This window comes from Antechinus flavipes, chromosome 3 (genome assembly GCF_016432865.1).
Source record: "Antechinus flavipes isolate AdamAnt ecotype Samford, QLD, Australia chromosome 3, AdamAnt_v2, whole genome shotgun sequence".
In the NCBI taxonomy this organism is placed as follows: domain Eukaryota; kingdom Metazoa; phylum Chordata; class Mammalia; order Dasyuromorphia; family Dasyuridae; genus Antechinus; species Antechinus flavipes.
Window position 1 is genome coordinate 434,195,992 of NC_067400.1, and position 26,813 is coordinate 434,222,804.

The window sequence follows — 26,813 nt, forward strand, 5'->3', positions numbered from 1 at the left end:
GTGGTTGGGGAGGTAGGAGCAGGGGAAAAGAGAGCACAGTGCTACTCCTATCTGTACCTCTACTTTCTTTCCCACCCCCAAAGCCAAGAATTTCTGGGATGGGATAGGCCCACCTCCTCGATCTCCTCCTTTTCCAAGCTGGAGAGAGTTGGGCGGGGAAAAAAAGTTTGTACTCTTCTAGTACCCTAGTCCTGAGTTGGTGGGGCGGAGTGAGAGGCGTGGATCTCCTCCTCCATCAATCGGCCCGAGGGTGTGGGTAAGAGGGTGTCTAGGTTGAAGGAACAGGGAAGGGAAGGGAAGGGAAGGGAATATAAGTGCGAGAGAGAGAGTGGCGAAGAGAGAACAGAAAAAGTCGGAGTAAGTTAGTTGTCTGCCCAGCTATCACTGCTCCGTGGGGGGCTCGCCTCCCCGCTCTTTTGGAGGTGTATTCCATTCGTGGCTCAGCCAGGGTATAGGAAGTGGAGGGAGGAGCCGGTACGATGTGGGGGGAGCGGAATCACCCCTGGTTAGCGTTGCCACCGCTATTGTCCGCGCTGTTGCTGCTGTTGCAGGGGCAAGGTTATAGCTGCCTCGACGATTCCTTAACGCTGACTGAGGAGCGGATCAGCCAGTTGTTAGGTAAGTGCAGCCAAGAATCCCAGGATGGAAATCTGACACCTCGCAATGTCTTGGGGGGAAAGGAGGGTGAGGGAGCGGAGAGGATAAAGGTAAGGGGAGAGAGTGTGGTACGGAAGAGATTTAAGAAAGGCCTTGGCTACTCTGTTTTGGGAGAAAGAAAAAAATTTTTCCTCTTGCTACAGGGTCTCAGATGATTGGATGGAGGGATTGGGTAGCTGTGCGGACTGATGCGCCCCAATCTTGATCTGTCCCGCCCCTTCTTTCCGAGCAGAGGGGATACTCGGCTTGTTCATGGGAACTTTTGCTGCGCAGCTTTTGAAGACTGGGGCTGATCTGATCATTCCTAGATGAAATCAGAGCTTCACTTTTGGGTGTGAGTTTTGTAGGAAGTAATAAACTGAGTCTGGAGAAAGAGGAACCTTATCTTGTTTGGGGAAAAAAGAAAAAATAATGAAGTCGTGACTTTATAGTTGAATCCTCTCAGTTCCACGTGTGCCACTAACTCGCTGTGCATGACCCTAGGCAAGTCACATAGTATCTGTGCTCTATTTTTTTGTTTGTTTTTTTTCGGTCATCTGTAAAATGCGGAGCCTAGATTACATTCTTTCTCAATTCCTTTTCCTGCTTTACAATCTGTGAAACCTATGAAATCAAAGTGATTATAAAGATGTAGCAGTTCTTGACCGCTGGCATATAGATAGGAGATAGGCAATCTTGTGTTGATATTTTTTAGAAATCAGAATTTCTCTTTATCTTTTTTGTTTCTCTCTGGAAGAACTAGTCTTTGAACAAAATCCCTTGGGCTGGGCAGCTGTTTCAGATGTTCATTCTCGTCCTATATTAACTCTGCCCAGTTCTTTCCCCTGCGCCTCATATATTCCAATCATTGCTCTTATTCAAAAAACCTGGCTCTTCTTCCTAAGTGTAGCCATTCCATGCCAGCATAGGTCCATATGTTTCTTGTTCTGCATTTAGGTTATTAAGAGAAGTCCCATAATTGCCTGAATCTGTTCCTTTTAAAAGTCTTTGAAGAAATGGGGCTGGAATGTGGTACACTACATCTGAATAGAGGGCCCCAAAAATGGTGGCTTTGCCTCTTGCTAATTATGTAACTAGACAAATCAATCCGAAATCAACACGCATTTCCTAGTGCTTCTTAAGAACCAAGCACAGTGTTAAGCTCTGGAGAAAAAATTAAAAAAAAAATACATTTGTAATAATAATAACTAGCATTTATATAGTGCTTTAAAATTTACAAAGTACTTTACAATTCATCTCATTTGATACTCTAAAGAATCTGTGAGATTGGTGTTATTGTTATATGCATTTTGTAGATGAGGAAATTGAGAGAGGCTGAAAGAGATGAAGTGATTTATTTGCCCAGGATCATATATCTGAGGTTGTTTTTGAACTCAGCTCTTCCTGATTGCAAATCTGCTAATCTATGCACTGCACCCATACTCCTTCTGAAGGAGACATGTACATAAACAGTCATGTATACATTACATACAGAGTAGTTTGAAATAACCTTTAAAGGTTTGGCAAACCGCATCATTTGTCCTAGATTCAGTGTCTTGTGAAATGAAGGGTTTTTTCTAGCTCTAAATCAATGGTCCTATGAATAAGCATAACCTGTCTAAATTCTATGCTGAGTTCCTGAAAACAAGATGCTAAGCAAAATGATGTTTGGGGAGGCAGGAAATTTCTTAGCAGCAATGTTAAAGAGATCTGTCAAACCAAATTTTTTTTTTTCAAACCAAACTTATGACTTCATCAGCTTATGTCAACTCTGGGTAAAAAGGTAAGGAGATTCTCTTCTACTAATGCGATTGACATTTCTTCAACGTACAGTACCCGATTGTTGACTGGGACACTGATAGACTTGCTAAAGGTCACACAGACACATAAATATGTGTATATATCTGTGTGTATGTTTAAAAAGAGAATTGTAACCAGCCCTTCTGATTCTAAAGTCAGCCCTCTATTTGCTATACTATGCTAAATGAATGAAAGGGCATTTATTTAATGATTACTATGTGCTAAACCCTGATGATACCAATAGAAAAAGTGAGATAGCCCCATGTACCCTGGGAGCTCACACTCTAATTGAGGGAGATAACATATATATATATAAATGAAAGGTTATCTATAGAGAGGATAGAAAACTTTGCAAATCCTAAGGCTTCAGCACCTAAATGGATGGTACAGCCCAAGATTCTTTTCCTTAGGTTATTTTAGTGAGAATGATGATGATCCTGCTAAGGGACTGCAAAGCAAAGAAATAGGACAGATAATAAAACCTGGAGGTAAGCTTAGAGGTAATAGCTGTGTAGATGGTAATCTTGAAGGTCTTATATCTCACCTGAAAGAATGGAGTTAGTGACTTCCATTTCACCTAAGATTTATGAACTTTCAAGCACCTTAGCTGGGCAGTTGGGGGTACTGGGTAAAAGGTAATAGCAATGGGATAGGCCACAAAGGAGTCTTTTTATCCTGAATATTTGCATACATAGGGTATCCCTAGTATCTTAGTAAAGTCTTTCCATTGGACTTCTGGAATGGATTCGCTAATGATCCCAAGAACAGAGCAGTCATGTAGAAGTAGTATTATATAACAAATTGTAATATACTATCCTATATTAAATTGGTTCATTCCATTAATATATGTTAAAGGGCTTTAAATCCATGACACTATGTTGTAATAGTTAACCCAGAATAGATGGTATAGTCCTTTCTCACTGAGTTTAAAATATGCTTGTACTTTCTTGAGTTATTTAGATTTTGTTTTTAAATGTGAAATTTGTTCCAAGTTTTCAGTAACCTAAGCAAGATACACAGAAAGACAGCAGGACATAGGGTGAAAAATTGTCAGTTAGGTTATCAAATAAACTGAAAATCTGTGGTTCTGACTCTTTAAACCTTTATTATTATTATTATTATCAACTAATTAATACTCCCTACTTTTTATTGTACTATCTGCTTTCAGTAAGAAAACTCCTTATACCAATGCAAATTTGCCCCTACTTGACTACTTTCAGGAGAGATTAAGTGGTTTATTCACATAGGGTCATATAGGCAATATGTATCAGAGATAAGACTTAAATCCTAGTCTTTTCTGACTCTTAGGCCTGTTCTGTATCCACCACCACAGAATCGCCAAATTTCAGAACTAAGGGGATCATAACCAAAAGGAATGCTTACTCTGCCATACCCTGATTGTGGTTGTCCAGCTTTTGCTCTAAGGCCTTCCATTTCTGGAGGAAACCCATTCTGCTTTAGGACAATTCTGATATTTTTCCTGATGTAAATCCTAAATTTTTCCCCTTGTAATTTCTGCCTATCATTCCTTTTCCACTTTGGGGCCAAATAAAATGATTCCGATTATTGCTCTACATGACAGTCCTTCAGATATTTGAACATATCTATTTCATTCTTTCTAAGTTTGATCACCTTCAGTGTAAATATGATTACTTTCTTTAATTGATTCTCCTATGATTTGCACTCAAGGTCCTTTGCCAATCTCTGTATACTCTCCAATATATCAATTCCTTCTAAAATTGGTGTCCAGAACTGAACACAGTACTTCAGATGAAGTCTGAGGAGGAAAGAGTACAGTGGGATAATCATCTCCTTGTTCCTGGAAATATCCTATTTCTCTAAATGTAGCTTAAGATTGCACTGGCACTTTTTGGCTACCACATCACATTGCTGACTCATTTTGAGCTTGCAGTCCACTAAAACCCAAAAATCTTTTTTTAGACTAAATGCAAATTATGCCTACCCCATTGCATATTTTTTAATCCAGTTATAAGACTTTACTATTCAACATTTTATTTTTCCATTACTATTGAATTTCATCTTATTAGATTTAATCTACTACCCAAGCCTATTGATATCATTTTAGATCCTGATTGCCATCCACTGGATTAACAATAGTTAATCTTCTGGTTTTGTGTCATTTATAAATTTGAAGAACATACCATTTCTTTCCTTACCCTCATCACAATTAATGTAAAATAGTTCAAGGTTAAATTACAGACCCTTCGTGTATTTCACTGGAGATTGAACACCATGTTGAGATTAAATCATAAACAACTACTCTTTGAATCATCCACAGTTATATTAGAGCCAACTCTAAGAGAGTGAGTAGGGTACGAGTAGAGAAAAAGGGCAGGATAGAGTTAGTTGTTAAATTTCCAGTGTGAATATGTATACATTGGAAAGCAGCAATATCCACAAGTCAGGGCTTAATTTATTGTTTTGCTGATTCTCTAACTTTCCGAAAGTATTGATAATGTATTGTGTGTGTGTGTGTGTGTGTGTGTGTGAGAGAGAGAGAGAGAGAGAGAGAGAGAGAGAGAGAGAGAATTTTTTGATTAGCTCAGGAAGTTTATTATCATCTGGTCTATTTCCTCCTATCTTCTCCACAAGAATAGTATGATATTCTTTAAAAGAAGCTTTGCTAAAATTTATGTTAAGTGTACCTTTATCTTTCACCTAGTTAGTAACCGTGTCTTAAAGAGGAAATAAGATAATTCCATGTTCTTGATGGAGTTATGATCGATGAAGTTATGCTGATTTTGTTATCAGCACGTCACTTTTTGTATTTCTTCACTACCCAACTCTTTAATGAGCTGTTTGAGAATTTTCTGAGGAATTAGAGTCAAGATAAATGTTTACTAGTAGTTTCCATACAATTTGCATCAATTAAAAAAAAAAGTCAGGACATATTTGATCTTCAGGAATCTAGGGATTTACAAGCTATGGTCAAAGATAACATAACAATTGATTTCATAATCATAGTGTTTTCTCTGGTTATAACACAAAGGAGAATTTGAACCTACTTCCTCCTACACACACACAGACACACACACCCAATTTATTCCAATGAACATGCGTATTCTATATTTATAGTCTCTATAGTGAATTATGATCTTGAGATGTCAAGTTTGTTACAACAAGATATGGCTTCCCTTTGGTCTGGGGTCTAATCACTGAGTTTAAAATCCAAAACTTGATTGTCCATTAGTGATCAATCCCTGAAAAACTGATCAACCTTACCAAAACTTGTAAACCATGAATTTAGTTTGTTAATTTACAATTCTACAACTATCTGTTTGACCTTGGACATCTAAGAATCACTCTGGGTACCTCAAACACTATGTATAAAAAGAAAGGGTTGGACTAAATGGCCTCTAAGATTGCTTGCAGATCATATCTATGATACTATGATCCAAATGCTAGAATATCATGGGCATATGTGGGAAAAAGAAGAAAATATAAAGTAGAATTGATCTTTGTCCTACTGGTGTTAAATAAGATACAAACATAAATAACTGCAGTAGGTGATATTATACATTGATTATATTAGGTGCCAAACAAAGTACTCTGTGTGTAGAACCTGAAAAGAAAGATTATTCTCAACAGAGGATCAGTCAGGGCCCCATTGAAAAGAGCTTTTGAGATGAAGTTTGGAGATAAATAGGAATTTATCAGAAAGTAGGATATTTCAATGATAGGGAGTAGTATACAAACGTTATGGAGGCTGGAAAAAATGTCTTTTGGATAGAAAATAGTTCACTTTGGCTGGAGTAGATGGCTTATTAAGGAGAGCAATGAGTGATACAATTGATAAAACGATGCCAGATTGTGACAGATGTTGAATGACCCAACAAAGAAATTTGAAGTTTACTTATTGGGCAATAGGAATGGAAAGATTAGATCTCTGGTCAAGAAAATTTATTTTGACACTGCATGTTTTTATTATGCCAAGTTTTCTTTATATTAGGTTCAACACATAATTTTCAAAGCTATCCTCTTTGCCTTTCTGTTCTTCTTCAGAGAATCAACTTCCTTTCTCCTTAACTTTTTGTAGTCTGTCTTCTGCCTTCATCATTCAACAGGAACTGCTCTCTTCAAAGTTACTAATGAGCTCTTCATTGCTAAATCTAATGACTTTCTCTCAATCTTCATCCTTCTTGACACTATTGCCTATTGCCTTTGACACTATTGGTCACCCCCTTCTCCTTGATACTCTCTTCTCTGTAGATTTCCACTATATTACTTTCTCCTGGTTCTTCTCCTACCTATCTGCTTGTTCTTTTTTAGTCTCTTTGTCTTATCTTGTTCACTAACTATAGACATCCTCAGTCATGTGTCCTGCGCTCTCTTTCTCTGTAGTGTTCCACTAGGTAGTCTCATCATATCTCATAACTTTAATTATCTTCTCTAGATTTTCAGATTTACTCTATCTAGCCGCCTTCTCTTTCCTGATCTCCCTTCTTATATCTCCACTTGCTTTTGGACCTCTCAAACTAGATGATCCACAGATACTTCAAACTTAACATGTCCAAAATTTGCTCCCAACTCAATCTTTCCTCCTAATCCCTTTCTCTCCCCTGCCATCTTTCAAACTTCCCTTTTAAAGGCATCACTATCCTTCCAATTCCTCAGGTTGGCCATCTAGGTAGTACACTCAATTCCTCACTCTCTCACTCTCCATATCTAATCATTGGTTCGGTCTTTCCTTTTATAATTCTGCAGCTTCTCTCACACTCACACCCTTCTCTCATCTGACATTGCGATTACCCTTGTGCAGACTCTCATAACCTCATGCCTAGAATATCACTAAAGCCTTTTAGTTGCTCTTCCTGCCTTAACTATTTCCCTGCTTTGGTCTATCTTCCATTCAGCTGTCAAACTGAAGGTCCTAAAGCACAGGTCTCATCATGACATTCTCCTATTCCTGAATTAGTTATGTCTGAATATCCATATATATCCAAAAATGTATCTCATTTCACATTTTGCGTCTATCACTCTCTGTCAAGACATAGCTTTTGTCACCAGTCATGGAATTGTAGTTACTTATTGTATTGATAAGTCAAATTCTTCAGTGAAGAATGGTTATTTAGGTTTTGTAGGAAGGGTAAATTGAAGGAAGTAGAGACTGGAGATAGAAAGCCATATTAAGAACTTAAAGCAACAGTTCAGGATGGGAATGAAAATATATATCAACACGTGCCAATAGAAATAGAAAGAGTAATATGGATGTGAATGTTTTTTGGTTGTTTCTAAAAACATTTAATTGAATATGAGACTTTAACTTCACTGGTCTTCATTTTCACATCTATAAATGCAGAGATTGTAAAAGATTAGACACTATTTCCTAGCCTATTCTATACTCTTGAACTTATTTGGAATTCCCCATTGTACAACTCAGAAATTCATCATTGGGAAACTTCATCATCCTTCAAGATCCAATTAGATTTGTTCATTTGAACCTTATCCTGTACCCTTTGTTTCTATGTGAGGTAGAGCCATGGCCTCCAAATCCTCTATTTAAGGAAAGGATCCAGGCCAACCATTTCTTCATTTCTCTAATTCTGTACTCTTTTGGATTTCTTTGTATTATTCCTTCATTCCCGGACAACATCCATGGTTTGATACCTCCTTCCTCTTTTCCTTCCACTTTTCAGTTTCCCTTGTGTATTGTTTTCATTCATTAGATTGTAAGTTCCTTTAAGGGCAGATAATGTCTTCCTTTTTCCTATATGTATTTCAAGTGCTTAGCACAATGTTCAACACATAGAAGTTTGTTAATAAATGTCTATTGTCTGACTAACTAGATGACTTCTAAAGGATCTTCCAGCTCTTTGTCTGTCACAATATGAAAACAGATGAGAAAGAAGAAAAGAATCAAAGAACATATGAAGGTTGCAGAAATGGCAGAATGGGTGAACTGCAGTATCTCAGGCAAATATAGTGAAGTCAGGAAGAGCTGTTATTGTCAGTAATCTTAATATTAACTCTATTGAGTTATATGAAACCACAACTTGTGCAAGACAATTGACCAATATTTAGAGATTTTTTGCAACATAAAAATAAACAATGGGCAAGAACATAGCAAAAATGATAAATTAAAGTACCTGCCTTCTCCCCTCCATTAAAGCTGCATCCCAGTTAAGGGCACCTATGTGAGCCATCACCCTTAAAGTCCTATTTTGGATTTTCTTCTCTAACCATTACAGATACAAAAAAATGCAATTTATAATTTTGAAGTTTAAGGTGCCAGATTAAATGTCCTTTAAATAGCTAAACATGCTGGTTTAGAAATTGGAAGGCAGATCAGTCCTAGAAATATAATTTCCAGAGTCATCATATGTAGTACCTGAAGCCATGAGAGTGAATAGAAATTCAGGAAGAAAATGAGAAAAGAGAAAAAAGAGGTCCTGAAGAAGTTAGGGAGATGATGAAAATCCACTGAAGACACACAAAACATAGGAAGACAAACATGAGAGTCTATTGTTTTGGCTCTAAAACCAAGGTCTAAAAAAGCATAGTACTGAGAAACCCAAGAGAATTAGGACCTACCAAAAATCATGGTATTTAGCCCTAGTATAGAGGAAAAAGCATTCACAGAAATAGGATTTGAATAATTAATAACTATTGAGAGAGTAGTTTCATTTGAGAAATAATAATAATATTTATTTAGTATTTATCATGTGCCAGACATTGTTAAAACACTTTGCAAATATCTCATTTGATTCTCAGCAACTTTGGGCAGGAGGCACTATTATTATCCTCATTTTACAGTTGAGGAAACTGAGGCAAACAGAGATTCAGTTAATTGCTCAGGAACACAGCTAAGGAGGATCTGAGGCTGATTTGAAATTAGGTATCCTGACTCCATGCCCTGCCACCTATTCATCGTACCACTTAGCTGTCTTAATCAAGAAGCGTTATTTTTTAAATTAGTTTTTTAATTAATGGAATAAAGCAAGTATTTTTATAACATCAAACAATAAAAAGGTGATTGTACATGAAACTACAAATCTATGCACAATTTGCTATTTGTTTCAAATATACAACAAAATCATCATGTAAAATTTTTTAAAAGCACTATGCTAGTGTTTCTACTGGATCTATATCCTAGAGATCATAAAAAAGGGGAAAAGACCCACATATGCAAAATTGTTTGAAGCAGCCCTTTTTGCAGTGTCTAGGAACTGGAAACTGAGTGGATACCCATCAGTTGGGGAATGATCGAATAATTTATAGTCTGTGTATGTTATGGAATATTACTGTTCTATAAGAAATGACCAGCAGGCTGATTTCAGAAAGGGCTGGAGAGACATGAACTTATACTAAGTGAAATAAATAGATCAAGAGAACACTATACACAGAGGCAATAAGATTATATGATGATCAACTCTGATGGACTTGGCTTTTTTTAGCAATGAGATGATTCAAGACAATAGACTTGTGATGGAGAGAGCCATCTACATCCAAAAAGAAGATTGTGGGGACTGAATATGGATCACTGTTGGAATCCTTAAAAACTGCTAACTAATTAGAGTTGATCTAATCTTACAAGAAGATGTTTTGGGCAGAACCTGAAATGAGGTACTAAGTAGGACTAATTAATACAAGGCTTGTGTTTACACCTTTACTCATTGGAGTTCACAAGTATGCCAGCTTCACAAAGTAAACTTTGTACCTTTATGAGTTCACACCTCCCTTGAAGCTCTTTGGGCCAGAGAGCACTATGGGAGAAAACCCATAATCCCTCTCTCTCGTATCCCACAATTCCTCCCTCTTGGATAAAAGAAACAGACAGAAGCTCTCGGTCAGATTTGACCGGAATGACATGAAGAATGGAGCTGGCTGGAGGCTGAAGAAAGCAGAGGCAAAGGCTGAAGGACCAGACCTTTGGATTTGGCGACATTCGGAGAGAGCTCTTGGAACCAAGCAGAGAGATAGGCCTCTAAGCTAACCGGGCTATATTGGAGATAATAAAAGATCTGAACTTTGATCACCTGGCTGCGCTTTGAGAAGAAAAAGCTCACCACAGATCACAATATCGCATTTTCATCTTTTTTGTTGTTGTTTGCTTGCTTTTTTTCCTTTCTCTTTATTTCCTTTTTGATCTGATTTTTCTTGTGCAGTGTGATAAATATGGAAACATATATAAAAGAATTGCATTAGTTGAATATACATTAGATCACTTGCTGTCTAGGGGAGGGGATTGGAGGAGAGAAGGAGAAAAATTTGGAACTCAAGGTTTTGCAAGGGTGAATGTTGAAAAAACATCTTTGCATGTGTTTTGAAAATTAAGGCTATAATTTTTTTTTTTAAGTACTATGCTAAAATCTGAGAACTCAAAAGATACTATGGAAAAAGCAGTAACTTCTTTTGGTCTCTAATGACCTATGTCCCTATTTCCTCTTAAGCTAGTTGAAATAAATATGTTGGTAATTCAGAAAGAAATCACAGTAATAATAATTGACAATCTTTTTAATGGAAATGATTTATGTGTACTATTGAATACCATATATGCATCTGTGATGTTGTTCTTTATTATTCAGTCATGTCCAACTTTTCATGACCCAGTTTTGGGATTTTCTTGGCAAAGATTCTGCAGTAGTTTGCCATTTCCTTCTCTAGTTCATTTTACAGATGAGTAAGTGAGGCATATAGGATTAAATAATTTCCCCAGGGCCAAACAGCTAGTAAATGAGGCCAGATTTGAACTAACAAAGATGAATCTTCCTGATTCCAAACCCATTGCCATTTAGCTGCCATACTTTTGTGTTACTTAGTCCCAATAAGTATGATTCATGAATCCCATTAAATGATTGTATTATTTAAAGTTATAATTATATGTAATTATATGTAAAGATGTTAGTTGGTTCTGGCCAGGGGAAATATTCAAGGATAATTTTAAATGATCAATTCATGAAATTTATTATTTTCATTAATTGGGTCCTAGCTGAGATTTAGAACATGATGAAAAGTCGTGATCAGATCTATCTTGTTGAATGAACTCCATTTTATTGTGACACAAAAATCCATTTGGATATGCCTTTAAATTCTTTCAACTTCAGTGACCTCCCAACTTCCCTTCTATTTTTTATTTCCCTTTTCCTAGTTTTCACCGCTGGTACTTTGCATCTCTTTTCAATGGGTTTCAACAGCTATTCTAGTCTGTTATTGCTATTTCTCTGTAAACTTCACCTTCTTTATCCTTGGGTGGTTTAGTAACTGTTGTTCAAATAATGGAAGCTCCAAGGTAATGAGTTGGAACACAAAATTGTGTTTTTTTAATATTTTATTTTATTTTATAATAACTTTATATTGACAGAATCCATGCCAGGATAATTTTTTTTTACAACATTATCCCTTGCACTCGCTTCTGTTCTGATTTTTCCCCTCCTTCCCTCCACCCCCTCCCCTAGATGGCAAGCAGTCCTATATATTAGATACGTTGCAGTATATCCTAGATACAATATATGTTTGCAGAACTGAACAGTTCTCTTGTTGCACAGGGAGAATTGGATTCAAAAGGTAAAAATAACCCGGGAAGAAAAACAAAAATGCAAATAGTTCACATTCATTTCCCAGTGTTCTTTCTTTGGATGTAGCTGCTTCTGTCCACCATTTATCAGTTGAAACTGAATTAGCTCTCTTTGTCAAAGAAATCCACTTCCATCAGAATACATCCTCATACAATATCGTTGTCAAAGTGTATAATGTTCTCCTGGTTCTGCTCATTTCACTTAGCATCAGTTCATGTAAGTCTTTCCAAGCCTCTATTCATCCTGCTGGTCATTTCTTACAGAACAATAATATTCCATAACATTCATATACCACAAAATTGTGTTTTTAAAATACATAACCAGGAGTGTTTGCTCTGGACTTCAGCATCCTGACTATTATCAGATTTTCTGAGATTTGTTTTTGTTTGCATGTCAATGTTGATTACATCTTCCTGTAACTCTGCAGAAATAAAATAGTTACTAAGATGTATAAATGAATTATTTTTCAATGAATTCCTTTTGTTTTACATCAATTTTTCCTAGATACAGGCCTTCTACCACCTGAAATGATCTCTATCTTGTAACAAAGACAAATGGTTAAGCAAAAACCCACCTATATGGTGATTGCATTTCACAGTGTATGCAAATTCTGCCCCTGATATCTGCCATTTCTCTACTAAGAATTAGGAAGTAGGATTCATCACCAGTTCTCCTAAATGAAGGTTGTTATTGTTTTTCAAAGTTGAGTTTCTTTTTTTTGGTATTTTTTTAACTTAGAAAATTGTAGGTATCTTACATATTCTTTTTTGTTGTTGTTGTTTATTTTACACTGCATCAATTCTTTCATATCTTCCCAAGTTTCCATGAATGCCTCATATTGATAATTCCTGAAACCATAATAACATCTCTGCATTTTTGTACCACAATTTGTCAGCCATTAATAGGTACCCATTTCATTCCAAGTTCTTTTTTTTTAACTTGATATTTTATTTTCCCCCAATTACATGTAAATATAAATTTTCACATTTTTTTTTTAATTTTTAGTTCCAAATTATTTTCTTCCACACACTGCAAGCAATATGATACTGGTCTTACATGTACAGTCATCCAAGACACAATTCTGTGTTAGTCATTTTGTAAAAAGAAAACACATTTAAAAAAATCCCCTAAGAAAAAGGAAAGATATGCTTCAATCTGTAGTCAGACTCCATTGTTCTTTCTCTTTTTAATCATGTCCTTCAAAATTGTCTTCTATAATTCTATATTTATAATATAATTATTCCTGAGAATCAGCTAAATCATTTACACTGATCATCATACAATATTGCTGTATACAATACCCTCCAAGTTCTGCTCATTTGACTTTGCATCCAGTCATGTATGTCTTTCTAGGTTTTTCTGAGAGCATCCTACTAGTTATTTCTTATAGCACAATAGTATTCTATCATAATCATATAAAACAACTTGTTCAGCCATCCCTCAGTTAATAGCCATTTCCTCAATTTCCAAATCTTTGCTACTACATAAAGAGGTGCTATAAATATTTTTGGATATATAGATTTTTTTCTTTTTTGTTTTTTTATCTCTTTTGGATACAGTTCTAGAAATAGTATTGCTTGGGCAAGGGGTTTTATAGCCCTTTGGGCATAGTTTCAAATTATTTAACAGAATGGTTGAATTAATATACAGTTTCAACAGTGCATTAGTGTCTCAATTTTTCTATAAACTCTTCAATATTTGTCATCTTCCTTTTCTCTCATATTAGCTAATCTGATAGGTTGGGGTGATATCTCAGGGTTGTTTTAATTTCTATTTCTCTAATCAATAGTGATTTAGAGCATTTTTTTCATATGATAATAGATAGCTTTGCTTATTTCATCTGAAAAATGTCTGTTCACAGCCTTTGATCATTTATCAATTGAGGTATAGGTTTTTCTACAAATGTGACTTAGTTCTCTTTATATTTCAGAAGTAAAATCTTTATCAGAGAAACTTGTTATCCATTTTTTTCTTATAGTTATGTTTACTATTTTCTCCATTTATCCTACTTTATCTCTTTTCACCCTCTCCATTCTCAAAAGTATTTTACTTGACTTTCCTTCCCCTAATCTACCCTTCCTTCTATCAGTTTCATCACTTTCTCTTATCCCTTTCCCCTCTTACTTTCCTGGAAAGTAAGATAGATTTCTATACCCAATGGAGTGTGTTTCTTATTCCCTCTCTGAATAAATTCCAATGAAGCTAAGGTACACACATTCCCCTCCTCTCTATCTTCCTCTCCACTCTAAAAGTCTTCTGCATTTCTTTTAGGTCAACTAATTTACCCCATTCTACTTTTCCTTTTCCCTTTCTTCCAGGGTATTCCTCTTTCTTATCTCTTAATTTTATTTTATTTTTTTGATAATCATCTCATCATATTTATCTTATATCCATTCCCTCTGTCAATGTGTATTCCTTCTAACTTCCCTAATAATGGAAAAGTTTTTAGGAGTTACAAATATCATCTTCCTATGTAGGAATGTAAACAGTTTAACCTTATTAAATTCCTTATAATTTCCCTTTGCTCTTTACCTTTTTATATTCCTTTTGAGTCTTGTATTTGAAAGTCAGATTTTCTATTCAGCTATGGTGTTTTCATCAGAAATGCTTCATTGGCTGTCCATATCTCACTCTGTCTCCAAAGAATTATACTGTTTTACTAGACAGATGGTTCTTCTTTGTAATCTTAGTACCTTTGTCTAGAATATCATATTACTCCAATCCGCTTATATAGGAACTGCTAAATCTTGTGTTACCCATTATATGTGATTTTTTTTCTGGCTGCTTGAAGTGCTTTCTCCTTGACATGGAAGCTCTGGAATTTGAGATTCTTGTGAGTTTTGAGGATCTCTTTCAAAAGGTGATAAGGGATTCTTTCAATTTCTATTTTACTCTCTGGTTCTAGAATATGAGAGTACTTTTCCTTAATAAGCTCTTAAAAATGCTGACTAGAATATTTTTGATCATGGCTTCCAGGTAATCCAATAATTTAAAAAATATTTTTCTAATGAGCTATTTCTAATATTTCATATTGTCTTTTTAAAAAATTCTTTTGTTTTGTTTTATTGTTTCTTGATTTCTCAAAAAGTCATTAGCCTCCATTTGCCTGACTGTAATTTTTAAGGAATTATTTTCTTCATTGAGTTTTTGTACCTCCTTTACCATTTGGCCAATTCTGCTTTTCAAGGCACTCTTTTCTTCACTGGATTTTTGTGCCACTTTTAGCATTAGCCTATTTTGTTTTTTAAGGCATTATTTTCGTCAGTATATTTTTGTGCCTCTTTTACCAAGCTGTTGATTCATTTTTCATGATTTTTTTTGCATCGTTGTCATTTCTCTTCCCAATTTTTCCTCTACCTCTCTTATTTGATATTTAAAATACTTTTTAAGCTTTTTCGTGACCTGAGACCAATTCATATTTTTCTTTAAGACTTCAGATATAGCAACTTTGACTTTGTTGTCTTCATCTGACTTTGTTTTATCTTCCCAGTCACCACAATAACTTTATGTAGTCAGGATCTTTTTTTCTGCTGTTTGTTCATTTTTTAGCCCATTTCTTAACTTGTAACTCTATGTTAAAATGAAGCTCTGCTTTCTGAATGGAGAGATCATTCAGATTTTCTATGTAGGTATTTTCAGAGATAATTCTGGGAACCTATAAATTTCTAGTTCTTGATGCTGAGTGAAATTAACTGGACCAGGAAACAAATTTAATCTTTTAATTAGAGTTGCTCAGGATGATTTCAGAAAGGTCTGGAGAGACTTACATGAACTGATGCTGAGTGAAACGAGCAGGGCCAGGAGATCATTATATACGTCAACAATAATACTATATGGTGATCAATTCTAATGGACATGGCTCTCTTTAACAATGAGATGAACCAAATCAGTTCCAATAGTGCAGTAATGAATAGAACCAGCTACACCCAGCGAAAGAACTCTGGGAAATGAGTGTGAATCACTACGAAGAATTCCCAATCCCTCTATTTTTGTCCGCCTGCATTTTTTAATTTCCTTCACAGGTTAATTGTACATTATTTCAAAGTCCAATTCTTCTTGTGCAGCAAAATAACTGTATGGTCATGTGTACATATATTGTATTTAACATATACTTTAACATATTTAACATATATTGGTCAACCTGCCATCTGGGGGAGGGGGTGGGAGGAAGGAGGGGAAAAATTGGAACAAAAGCAATTGTCAGTGCTGAAAAATTACCCATGCATATATCTTATAAATAAAAAGCTATAATCAATAAATAATTTTCTAGTTCTTCCAGGGTTCTAGGGAAAGGTATATTAACTATTCTCCTGCCTGTGCTCTGGCCTGTTAGTAACCATAAGCACTATTTTCACACTGGAATGATGACTTTATGGCTACAGAATCTGGAGTACTAATATTCCTCCTTGCTCTGAAACTGAGACTTAGGACTGTGACCTGGACCTGAGTATAGGCACTGCAACAGAGTCCTACCCCCAGTGCCAGCAGAAGGACCACTGTAATCTCCTGATGGGTGGTTCAACCACTTTACTGTCCATGGCCTGAGAGGTCCCAGAACCTCCACTGATTCCACTGATTAAGTCACCCTCAAGATTTACTGGACCAAGAGCTGGACTATCCTCTACTCTCATTCTGGTTCAACAGATTTTTTCTGCCCCATATTCTAAGTATAAAAAAATTGTTTCACCTTCTCTTTTTGTGGGCTCTGCCACTCTAGAATTTGTTTTTGTTGAAAACAAAATTCTGAACCTGATATAAGGGCACACTAAATGAACAAACTCAGGATGAATGAAGCAGTTTAAACTTTTAATATGTTCCTTCAAGAAGAGGATGTGAAACTCAAAATGAGCAAACATTTTACTGAGGCAAGATCATAGTCTTAGTCTTTCTCCTGGCCATAAAGTCCATCTCCCATCTCCCCAATGGCTGGGATGATGAGGTTAATATTCTTTCTTGATCCTCCTACAACATACTCCCATTTAATAAGTTCTCCCTCCCACTACAAAAATTGTATGACCATTAAAATGGGTTTTAGATCCCTTTGGGGAGGAGAAGTTAATATTTATCAAGCAATTAAGCACGGATACTCTACCGAAACTATGACTTTTGTCCTACTTTCAGCTTTTTAAACTATATAACTAGTTTTGTCCAGTTTTGCCTAGTTCCCAACTTGTTTCAGGAACTCCCCTACTCTCCTCTTCTGGACTACTTCCAGTTTTCCTCCACTAGGGAAACATGACTTGTTTTTCAGTTTTGAGGCATTATTTAAAGTTGTTTGAAGGGATCGAATTCAAGGAAATCCCTGCCTTTTCCTCACCATCTTGCTTCCCCAACTTCTTTACAACCACAAAAAATGCCACTATAAATACTTTGGTATTTGTTAGTTCTTTCTCTAGAAGAAAGACTTTCTTGATTATCTCTCTGTTTCTATTTCCTATACACACCAAAGTATGCCACAATGATTAAAAACATTATCATTTCTAAAATAGGCCACAATGGAAGTCACATTTAAAATAATTTATTAAACTTCCATAAAAACAAAGTTGTATGATTTCTGCTATTATATATTGGGACACAAAAGACAAAAAGAGGAAAAATCAAAATGCTTAAATCACTTAAAAAAAACAGGAACTAGAAATGAACTGTTCATGATCATATAAATTAGAATAGGTAAAGACTTTAAAGATCCTTCATTTTACCTCAAGACAAAAAAGGAACTGCCTAGATCCCCTCCTCTTAATTTTTAAAAAATTCACTTTATTATTCTTTATTTTAACAGCTGCATTAAGAATCTAAGTTAAGTTACTTGCTCAGAATCATACAGCTAATAAATATCTGAAACTAGATTTGAACCCAAGTCCTCCTGACTACAAAATCAGTGCTTCATCCACTGTGCCATGTAGTTTTATTAGATAAGCACACATGAGCACAGATATTCCGTGCTCCGTATAAATACACACATATAACAGTAGCTTCACCACTGTGTTACCAGAAAGGAAAGGAAGTTATACTCTAATTTAGAAATCCATTGAAATCTTTCCCTCCACTTTCAGTTAGGTGGCTAGTCTCTTATACTTACATAGTATCAGAAAAGCTTTCTATTTTTATACTATTTATAATTTATACTATTCTTTTATACTATGTTTCTATTGTTTCTGATACCCTAAAAGGACAGGAATGAGTAGAGAAAATATTTTAAATGATAAAGGTTTACTTGTATTGTCCAAGAAATTATTATTTTCCCCTATTTATATATAATATTTTTGGATTACAAATTCAAATTTTTAATATATTTTTCAGTATAATTTTGTATTAAGATGGAAATAATTCAAAATATTAGCAATTAAAGAGCAATAACAGAATAAGAGGGGGAAATTACTTTTATAAGAAAGTAATAGGAAGAAATTTTGTGATAGTATAACTTAGGACAAGGGAAAGTGAAAGGATTTAATTAGTAAAATAAATCATGATCTTCCATGAAAGCAAAATAAGGAAAAAATTGTGAATATATATCTATATATCTATATCTATCTATCTATCTATATATAAAATGTAGGTATTATCATTTTATTTTCTATTCAAATAGGAATCAAAATTCCTAAGACAAAAACTTAAAAATAGAATCAGCTAAGTGGCATAGTGAATAGAGTGTTAGACTTGAAGTTAGGAAAATCTGAATTCAAATTCCACCTCAGACACTTATCAGTTTTGTGACCCTGACCAATTCACTTAAACTTCAATCTGCCTCAGTTTCCCCAATATTAAAATGGGAACAACTTTTCAGAGTTGTTAAGTGTCAAAAGGCAGGATATTTATATAGCATTTTGTACACCTTAAAGCATTATATTTAAATGTAAACTATTATTATTATTAAATACAGTCTCTTGTTTGATACTTTAGCTCTTTACAATCTACTTCCAGTCTATTTTTCTAGCTTTGCTATGCATTACTCTTCATCATACAGCTTACAGTCCAATCAAACCACTCCTCACAACACAGCATTTTGTCTTCTACCTTCTTGTCTTTGTATGAGCTGTACCATATAGCCCTCCCTCCTCACCTCTTCCTCTTAGGATTCTTAATTTTCTGCAAAGCTTAGCTCAGTGTGAGGTCTTTCCTGGTCTTCCTTTCAACTATTAGAGCCTTCCCATACTCCAAAACTACCTTATGTTTATGTATATGTGTATATGTATATATGTACATACATATGTATGCATGCATATTTTTTTTTCCACCACAGAATATGACCTACTTTGAGAACAGAAACTTCATACTGCCATTATCAGGTACCTTGAATGAATATATTAAATGGTTAATAAATGTTTGTTTGTTTAATTGATTGTAAAAAAGTTAACTCTGCATTAAGCCTTTGTTAGAAGTGACTGAGGGGCAGCTAGGTAGTGTAGTGGATAGAGCATCAGCCCTGTAGTCAGGAGGACCTGAGTTCAAATGTGAGTTTAGATACTTAACACTTTCTAACTGTCTGACCCAGGGCAAGTCACCTAATCCCAATTGCCTCAGCAAGAATAAAAAAAAAAAAAAAAAGGCTGAAAGGGCCTGCCTAATTTTGTTTTGTTTTATTTTCTTTAATTAAGGTCAGATAAACCCAGCAAATTTGCTCCAGATAGCATAATATGCAACATCTTATAGGCATTAGATTTCATTACTTTCAGATTATTAGAGCTCAGGGGGATCTTGGAAATGATGGAGTCAAGCAATTCATTTCCTGATTGAAGGAACTGAAGACCAGAAAGGCAAAGTGATTTCCCAAGATTATACAGCTAAGTTAGTAGCATACCTGGAACTCAAGAATAGATATTTTGATTTCTAATTCATTGTTCTTTTCTGCTCTTCTGCTTGTAAACATTCTTACTCAAAGAAACAATCTTACAGTCATAAACTGTTTCTATCTCTCCCTCCTAACCCCCTATCTCTTTATCTGTCTATCTATCTCTCTCCCTCTCTCCTCCTCTCCCCCTATCTCTTTGTCTCTCTCCTTCTCTCCTCCTCTATCCCCCCCCATGTCTTTCTCTCTTTCTGTCTCTCTGTCTCTGTCATTCTCTGCCTCTTTCTCCCCCTCCCCTTCCCTTCCCCCTCTCTGGCAGATTTTCCTCCCATATTTTTATTTTTTGGAAGAGGAAGAATGGGCAACTACAGTATAGCTGTCATCTAAAATACTTTCTGTTTTGATTTTTAAAAACACCATATGTTTAACTAAATGTAATTAAAAATAAGATTAGTGTATATTCAGAGAAATGAAGATGGACAGTTTTTTCCACTTAGCTTTTAAATTTTTCTTTGAAGAATGATGGAGAAATCATTTCCTGCATTTTTGGATGATCCAACTTTGAAATCATTTCCCCTTGGGCACTAAAGTGTAAGGGCTTTGTGAGGAAATTTTAATAGGGTTCTGTATCTGTCAGCTGTGTCTTATTTTGCATTGTTGTAACTTGCTGCTGCTAATAAGATGCTCCAGAGAATGAGATGTTACATCTCAGTGTAGTCGTGAAGAAGAAAAACAAAGCAAAGTACTATAAACAGCCTCTTCACATAAACAGTGACAGCTAGTATTATAGAGTTCAGTCACTGCCAAGTGATGGAGAAGTGATTAAAGGCTAAGGAAAGAAAAATGTTTTCAATTCAATTATAAGTTAATCAGCGAGGCACAAAAGTACAGAAAGAATCTTCCTTAGAAAAGAGAGATGATCTCATTTTAATTACAATACATATGTGAACCAAAAGTAGGGTAAGAAAATCTTTAAGAATATGGATAATTAGTTAAAATAAGAACTTGCAATACTTCCACAGTAGTCTTATCCAAGATGAGCCCCTTCTCTGCCCTGCCTATTTCTGCTTCATAAAATGGTAATGGACTCTTATAAGCCCAATAATAGAATCTTCTATTTCTCTTCTCCTAGAGGGTCTTGTAAACTGAAAATCCAGATCCTCTTTCCATATTGAATTTAGCTTTTAAAAAATGATTCAGATGTTACCTTCTGCATCCTCCTCTGTCTTAAAATTACTTTGTATAAGGGGGAAAGGGTTTATTTTTCTTTCCCTCACCAACACTCCTTCTCTCCTCCCTCTCCCCCCATGAAAGATGATAACTGAGGTTCTAGAAAGATGTTAACATTCAGTGAATCCTCTACAAGTATAGAATCCTTTATCTAATTTAATAGGAATGAGCTTGGGGAAATTCCATTGGTAGATCTCTTGAACTCAACATATCCAAAACAAAACTTATTATCTTTCTCTCTAACCATGCCTTTATTACAACACCATATACTGTGTCTCTCAGGCTCACAGCCTTGTTAAATATCCTTATTTCCTCACTATGTCTACTCACAATCATTCCCATATTCAATCTGTTGCCAAGGTCTGAGATGTCAACTTCCTTGAATATATCTTCTTTTGCCTTCTGATATTACCACCACACTGGTCCCTTACTGTCTCACATTTTCTTTTTTTCTTCACATTTTCAATAGGCTCCTGGTGGGTTTGTCTGCCTCAAGTCTTTCTCACTTCAATATACTCTCCATTTACTCACAAAAATGATTTTCATAAAGGACATCTGATTACATCACCATTCTATGCAATAAACTCCAGTACCTCCCTTTTATCTCGAGAATTAAATTCAAAATCCTGTTTGATGCTCAAAGCCTTTTATAACCTAGTTTTCCTTTCCCTTTCCATTTTTCTTACACCTTAACCTCCATCTTGTAATCTTTAGTCCATTGACACATTGACCTTCTGAACCTTTTGCCAACTGTGTACTCCATCTCTGAGACTTAAGCAATTTCTCTGGCTATCTACTTACTTTGAATATTTTCCTTCCTCTTCTCCTCCAATGGGCCTTCTTCAGAGTCCAGTAAAAATCCCAGCTTCCACAGGAAGACTTTTTCAACCTCTTCTTATTCCAGTGCAAAATTTTTTAATGATTTCTATTTCTTATCTCCTCTTTTAGATTTTGAGCTCTTTGAGAGCAGGTTCAGTTTTTTTTTTTTTTTTTTGCCTCCTTTTGTATCCCTTTGCTGTGTTTATTAACTTGAATGTTTATTAATAAATGTTTATTGACTTATAATTGGACACACTGGTATTCATTTTATATGGAAAACCAAGCTTTGATTAAGCCCCTTAGGGTTCAAAGGGCAATACTTAACTTTACCTTTAAACCCAAATCATACTGGCTCTTACTGATTGGCCAATAATAGCTCCCAGTCCTAAGCCACACCTAGCTTCTTATTTGGATTTTACTGGCTCTGAAATAAAAGTGTAAATTGAAATTGTTTTTGTTCTGACCAGACACTATAAGTGGCTTCCCCTTCCAGACTGATTCTTTTGTGAAGGCAAACTAGGATATCTCTTGGTTTGACTTACCTAGCCTTTAACTACCAAATGGGTGTTATCTCAGACAACCTGGGACCTGGGAAAGACCTTAGATTAAAAAAGCCAAGGTCTTCCACTGCATCCAGGGTCATCACCTGTCATCCAGCAGTCTTGCTGCTAAACTCTGATGACTCTAAAGGAGAGGGTGAAGCGGATGACTTTGCACAGCTCTACCTCACTTAAAATACTTGCATATCAAGACCTCTTCTTCCTGACGTTGTTGATCCTTTTCAACAAGGATGGACGAACAACAAGGGAGGTTGTACAGAGAGTGTCCAGATGTGCTCTGCATGCTTCCAACTGACCAGATGTGACTTAGTATTTGGGCACATGGGAGATGGTATGAAATATCTGCTCATACTTTGCACAACCCACAAGTATGTATTCTGTATGTACTTATATTGTTGTATATCTCCCACTTTAGAATGTGAGCTCCATAAGTGCAATGATGGTTTATTTTTGTATCTCAAGTGCTTAATGAAGTGCTGGCACATAGTAGATGCTTTATAAATGACATTCAGTTGGTTGATCAGTTGTCATTTCTGTTGCTTGTTTTGGAGCATATTGCCTTAGTTTCTAGAATTAGCAGTTTTGGGAAGCATCACCAAGAGGCAAGGTGACACTGTGCATCTTGCTTTAGAATCAGGAAGGAAGACATGTTTTCAAATTTAAATACAAATTGTAGGATTAAAAAAAGTCATCAAATGTTTTAGTGCCTTTAGGCAAGGTGTTAAGATCATGTGTTGATGATCCATATGGAGAGGAATTTTCTATAGCAGAGTCATAGTGGAGCTAAGATTTTTGTTTGTTTGTTTGTTTGTTTTTTACAACATGGTAAGACCTAACCAAACTCATTTTGCTTTGGAAAACTCTGGAGTTTGACATATATTGACAGAATCCAAAAATATTGTATCAGGAGATATGGAAGCATAGAATATTTGTGGTTCAGTCATTTCAGTTATATCTGACTCTTTATGACTGCATTTGGGGTTTTCTTGGCAAAAATCCTGAAGTGGTTTGTCATTTCTTTCTTCAGTTCAATTTATAGATGAAGAAACTGAGGCAAACAGTATTAAATAACTTGTCCAGAATGAGTAGGAAGTGTTTGAGACACAGGAAGTTGAATCTTTTTGACTCTAAGTCCCATACTCTATTCACTGGACCACTTAGCTGTCCTGGGAGCAAAGACAATTAGCTGCATAATAAGAATTTGGGAGCAACATAAGTTTTGTGTGTTGTTGGTTTTTTTATACTGAAAAACTGATGAAAGCAGCTAGATGGTACAGTGGATAGAGCAATGGGCCTGTAACCAATAGGACTTGAGTTCAAATATGGCCTCAGACACTTAACACTAGCTGTGTGACTCTGGGCAAGTCACTTAACCCCAATTGCCTGTCCAAAAAAAAAAAACTGATTAATATATTAAGTGTGTGTGTATACACACACACACACACATATGTATATATAATTTCATATTTAATACTTAAGGGTGAGAAATATCTCTGGCACTGTAAAATTCTTAGACATAGTTTGGTAAAAGAATGTCATTCCTAAGTGAGTGAAAAAGGAGAAAAACAGCAAGATGAAAGTAAGCTGAAAGTCGAGAGGACAGAGACTGAAAGGATTTATTGGCTTCATGTAGGGTTGGTTAACAAGGCCAGCCTAACAAAACAAAACAAAATGAAACAAAACTAGAGCACCATTGGATTGCTTCAGGTTCCCTTCCTTTGTCACAGGGGGAAGGGGATTTTGTAACTCTTGGACTATGGAGTTTTGATCGAGGGAGATTATAGGGAAAAGGAAATAACTGTCAGAAAAAAACACAAAAGGTTTCAGAAGAGGAATTTTAGAAAGCCTGTAGTGTTGGAGATAATATCATTTCCTGAAGTGTGGGAGGGAAAATAAAACTCAAAGTCAAGGGTGATACAAGGATGAGGAAGGAAAAGTTTTCCAGCAGAAGAAATACAGAAAGGGGGAGGGATGGTATATTATTTAGAGGGGAAAAGCATTTAAGTTACAGTTTAACAAAAGTAAATTGATAGAAAACCATGAACTTTATTTTTTTTTTTTTGTATTAAAGGAATTAGAAGTCATAGTTCAAAAGGTATATACCAAAACAAAGATGTCAAATTTGCAATTCCCATGTTATTAGAAAATAGTTAATAAAATTTTTTAAAAATACATTACAATATAGATGGGGTACTGAAAAAACACCTCAGGGGCACATTGGATACCCACCAGACCTGGTATCAGAGAAGACCCACATTCATATCTGGCCTCAGATACTTACTATGTGACCCTGGGCAAGTTACTTAACTCTATTTGCCTTAGTTTCCTCATCTGTTAAAGGAGCTGAAGAAGGAAATGGCAAAACACTCCAATATTTTTGCCAACAAAACTCTAAATGAGATCATGAAGAGTCAGACATGACTGAAGCTACTGATTTACAACAAAATAACCTAGATAATGTTAATTTTTAGTCTTCAAGTTCCTGTGTCCCACAGGAATCCATTCCTGTTTAAATTTGACACCAGAGTTCTAAACTGTAGATAATCAAATCAAAATGCTAAAACTGAAGTAATAAATTCAGACAGTCTAGGTTAATTTTTCTATCATGCTTGTTTTTTTGTTTTTTTTTTTTTTTTGCTTTTTTTTTTTTTTAAGAGATACAATGGCTAATTCATCTTAGTATTATGTTTAGGGACTGAAGTAGAGAAGTGGAGCTGGAAAACCTGGGTTCAAATCTTCCATCTATCTCCTGCTAGCCATGTGACCTTAAACAAGTTACATAATATCTATTAGTTTGAGTTTCCTCCCCTTTAAAATGAGAACCTTAAGATCATGAAGTTGAATTGTATCAGAATTTATAACTTCCATAGCCTTATTCTTGATCATCCACTCTGACTTCCTCTTTCTAATTCCATTCAACAAAAGACTGTCTTCTCCCTGCTGCCTACAGTATCAGTTCCCTGTAATGTTTAGTGCTTGAAAGTGTTGGGGTTTCAAAAGCTTTCTGTTAAATACTTCTAAGACCATTAAAACTTCAAGCCTTTTCAGTTAACATCTTATCAGAATTGACTTCATTTAGGTAATTCTCTATGGAGAAAGCTTCTTAGAGAAAAGTATCTGGACGTCTACTATCCAGAAGAGAAGAAAAATGACTTTTTAAAAAATGGAGACTCAGATACACATATGGATCTTTAATCTCATTTGGATATTCCCTCCCATTGTATAGAGCACAAACCATCAATCTATTTCATTTCTTTTTCATTTTATCCCATAAGAATGCTACAAGGGACAACTCAATTTGCTGGGAAATTTCTCTTGTTGTTAGAAAGGTACCAACATATAGATGAGCCAACGTTACCTCTTGCATATCTTCATTTTTTGCTCATGCACCTCTTTGATAATAATCTTTACTCCATTTCTTCATAGCACATATTTGTATGTACATATTTATATGCATATGTGCATATACTTAGATATATGTAGATATATACATTGTCAGTCATATGTATATATCTGTATATATACAGAAACATTATATATACATATATTATAATAGATATAGATATGCACATATATTAAAATGTATCTATATCTACATATATGTACTTATTTCTGTTTGAATGTGTATGCATATATTATATATATTTATATATTTATACATACACATATATGAGATAGTTACTGCATAAGGTCTTAGACAATGATTTCAGCCTAGAACAGTAATAGGAAAGAAAAAGCAGGCTGGATTCATTTTGGCAAACTGCAAAATTATTTAAATAACTTCAGATTTTTCCATGAAACAAAGACCCATCTTTTTAATGACTATATTCTACCAATGTTATTGCACGACTGTGGGTCAAGGAACATTACAATCTCTGAAGAATTAAAAATTAGTATCATGCAGAGAACACTGATAAAGCTCATGGTGAATGTGAATAGATAGCAAGTTATTTTAATTTACTTAGTTTTAAATAGTAACTTTTTATTTTCAAAATACATGCCAAGATAGTTTTCAACATTCACCTTTGCAAAAATCCGTGTTCCAAATTTTTCTCCCTCCCTTCCTCTCACTCCCATCCCTAGACAGCAAGCAATCCAATTTATGTTAAATTTGTGCAATTCTTCTATACTTATTTCCACATTTATCACGGAAAGCAGATTATTATAAACAGTAAAACAAATGACAGATTTTGACATTTTTTTCTAAGCTGAATTCTGATCAGGAGGTTGGAGTAGAGAAAAAACTTCAGAAGGTGGATCACATCATAAAGAAGCTAGCCAGTGGGTTGCTCTAGAGGCTGCCTCCTAAAATGCATTAAGGATATTTCACAGGATTCAAACCAATAAAATAAATGCTTGTTTACGGACTGCTTTAGATAGACATTGTGAGAGTGCATGTTTTGCCAATGGAATAATATTTAGAACAATCATTCAGTATGCATTTAT

The 26,813-nt window shown here is 35.2% G+C and overlaps 1 protein-coding gene across 1 annotated transcript in view; it reads left to right on the top strand.

The window, feature by feature from the left end:
- The first annotated feature begins 260 nt into the window (after nucleotides 1-260).
- PLA2R1 (phospholipase A2 receptor 1) overlaps nucleotides 261-26,813 on the top strand; it is a 162,595-nt gene continuing 136,042 nt past the window's right edge. Inside the window, 1 exon segment of the mRNA XM_051986290.1 lies at nucleotides 261-618. Within this exon segment, the coding sequence (XP_051842250.1) occupies nucleotides 480-618 (139 nt within the window). The 5' untranslated portion in view covers nucleotides 261-479.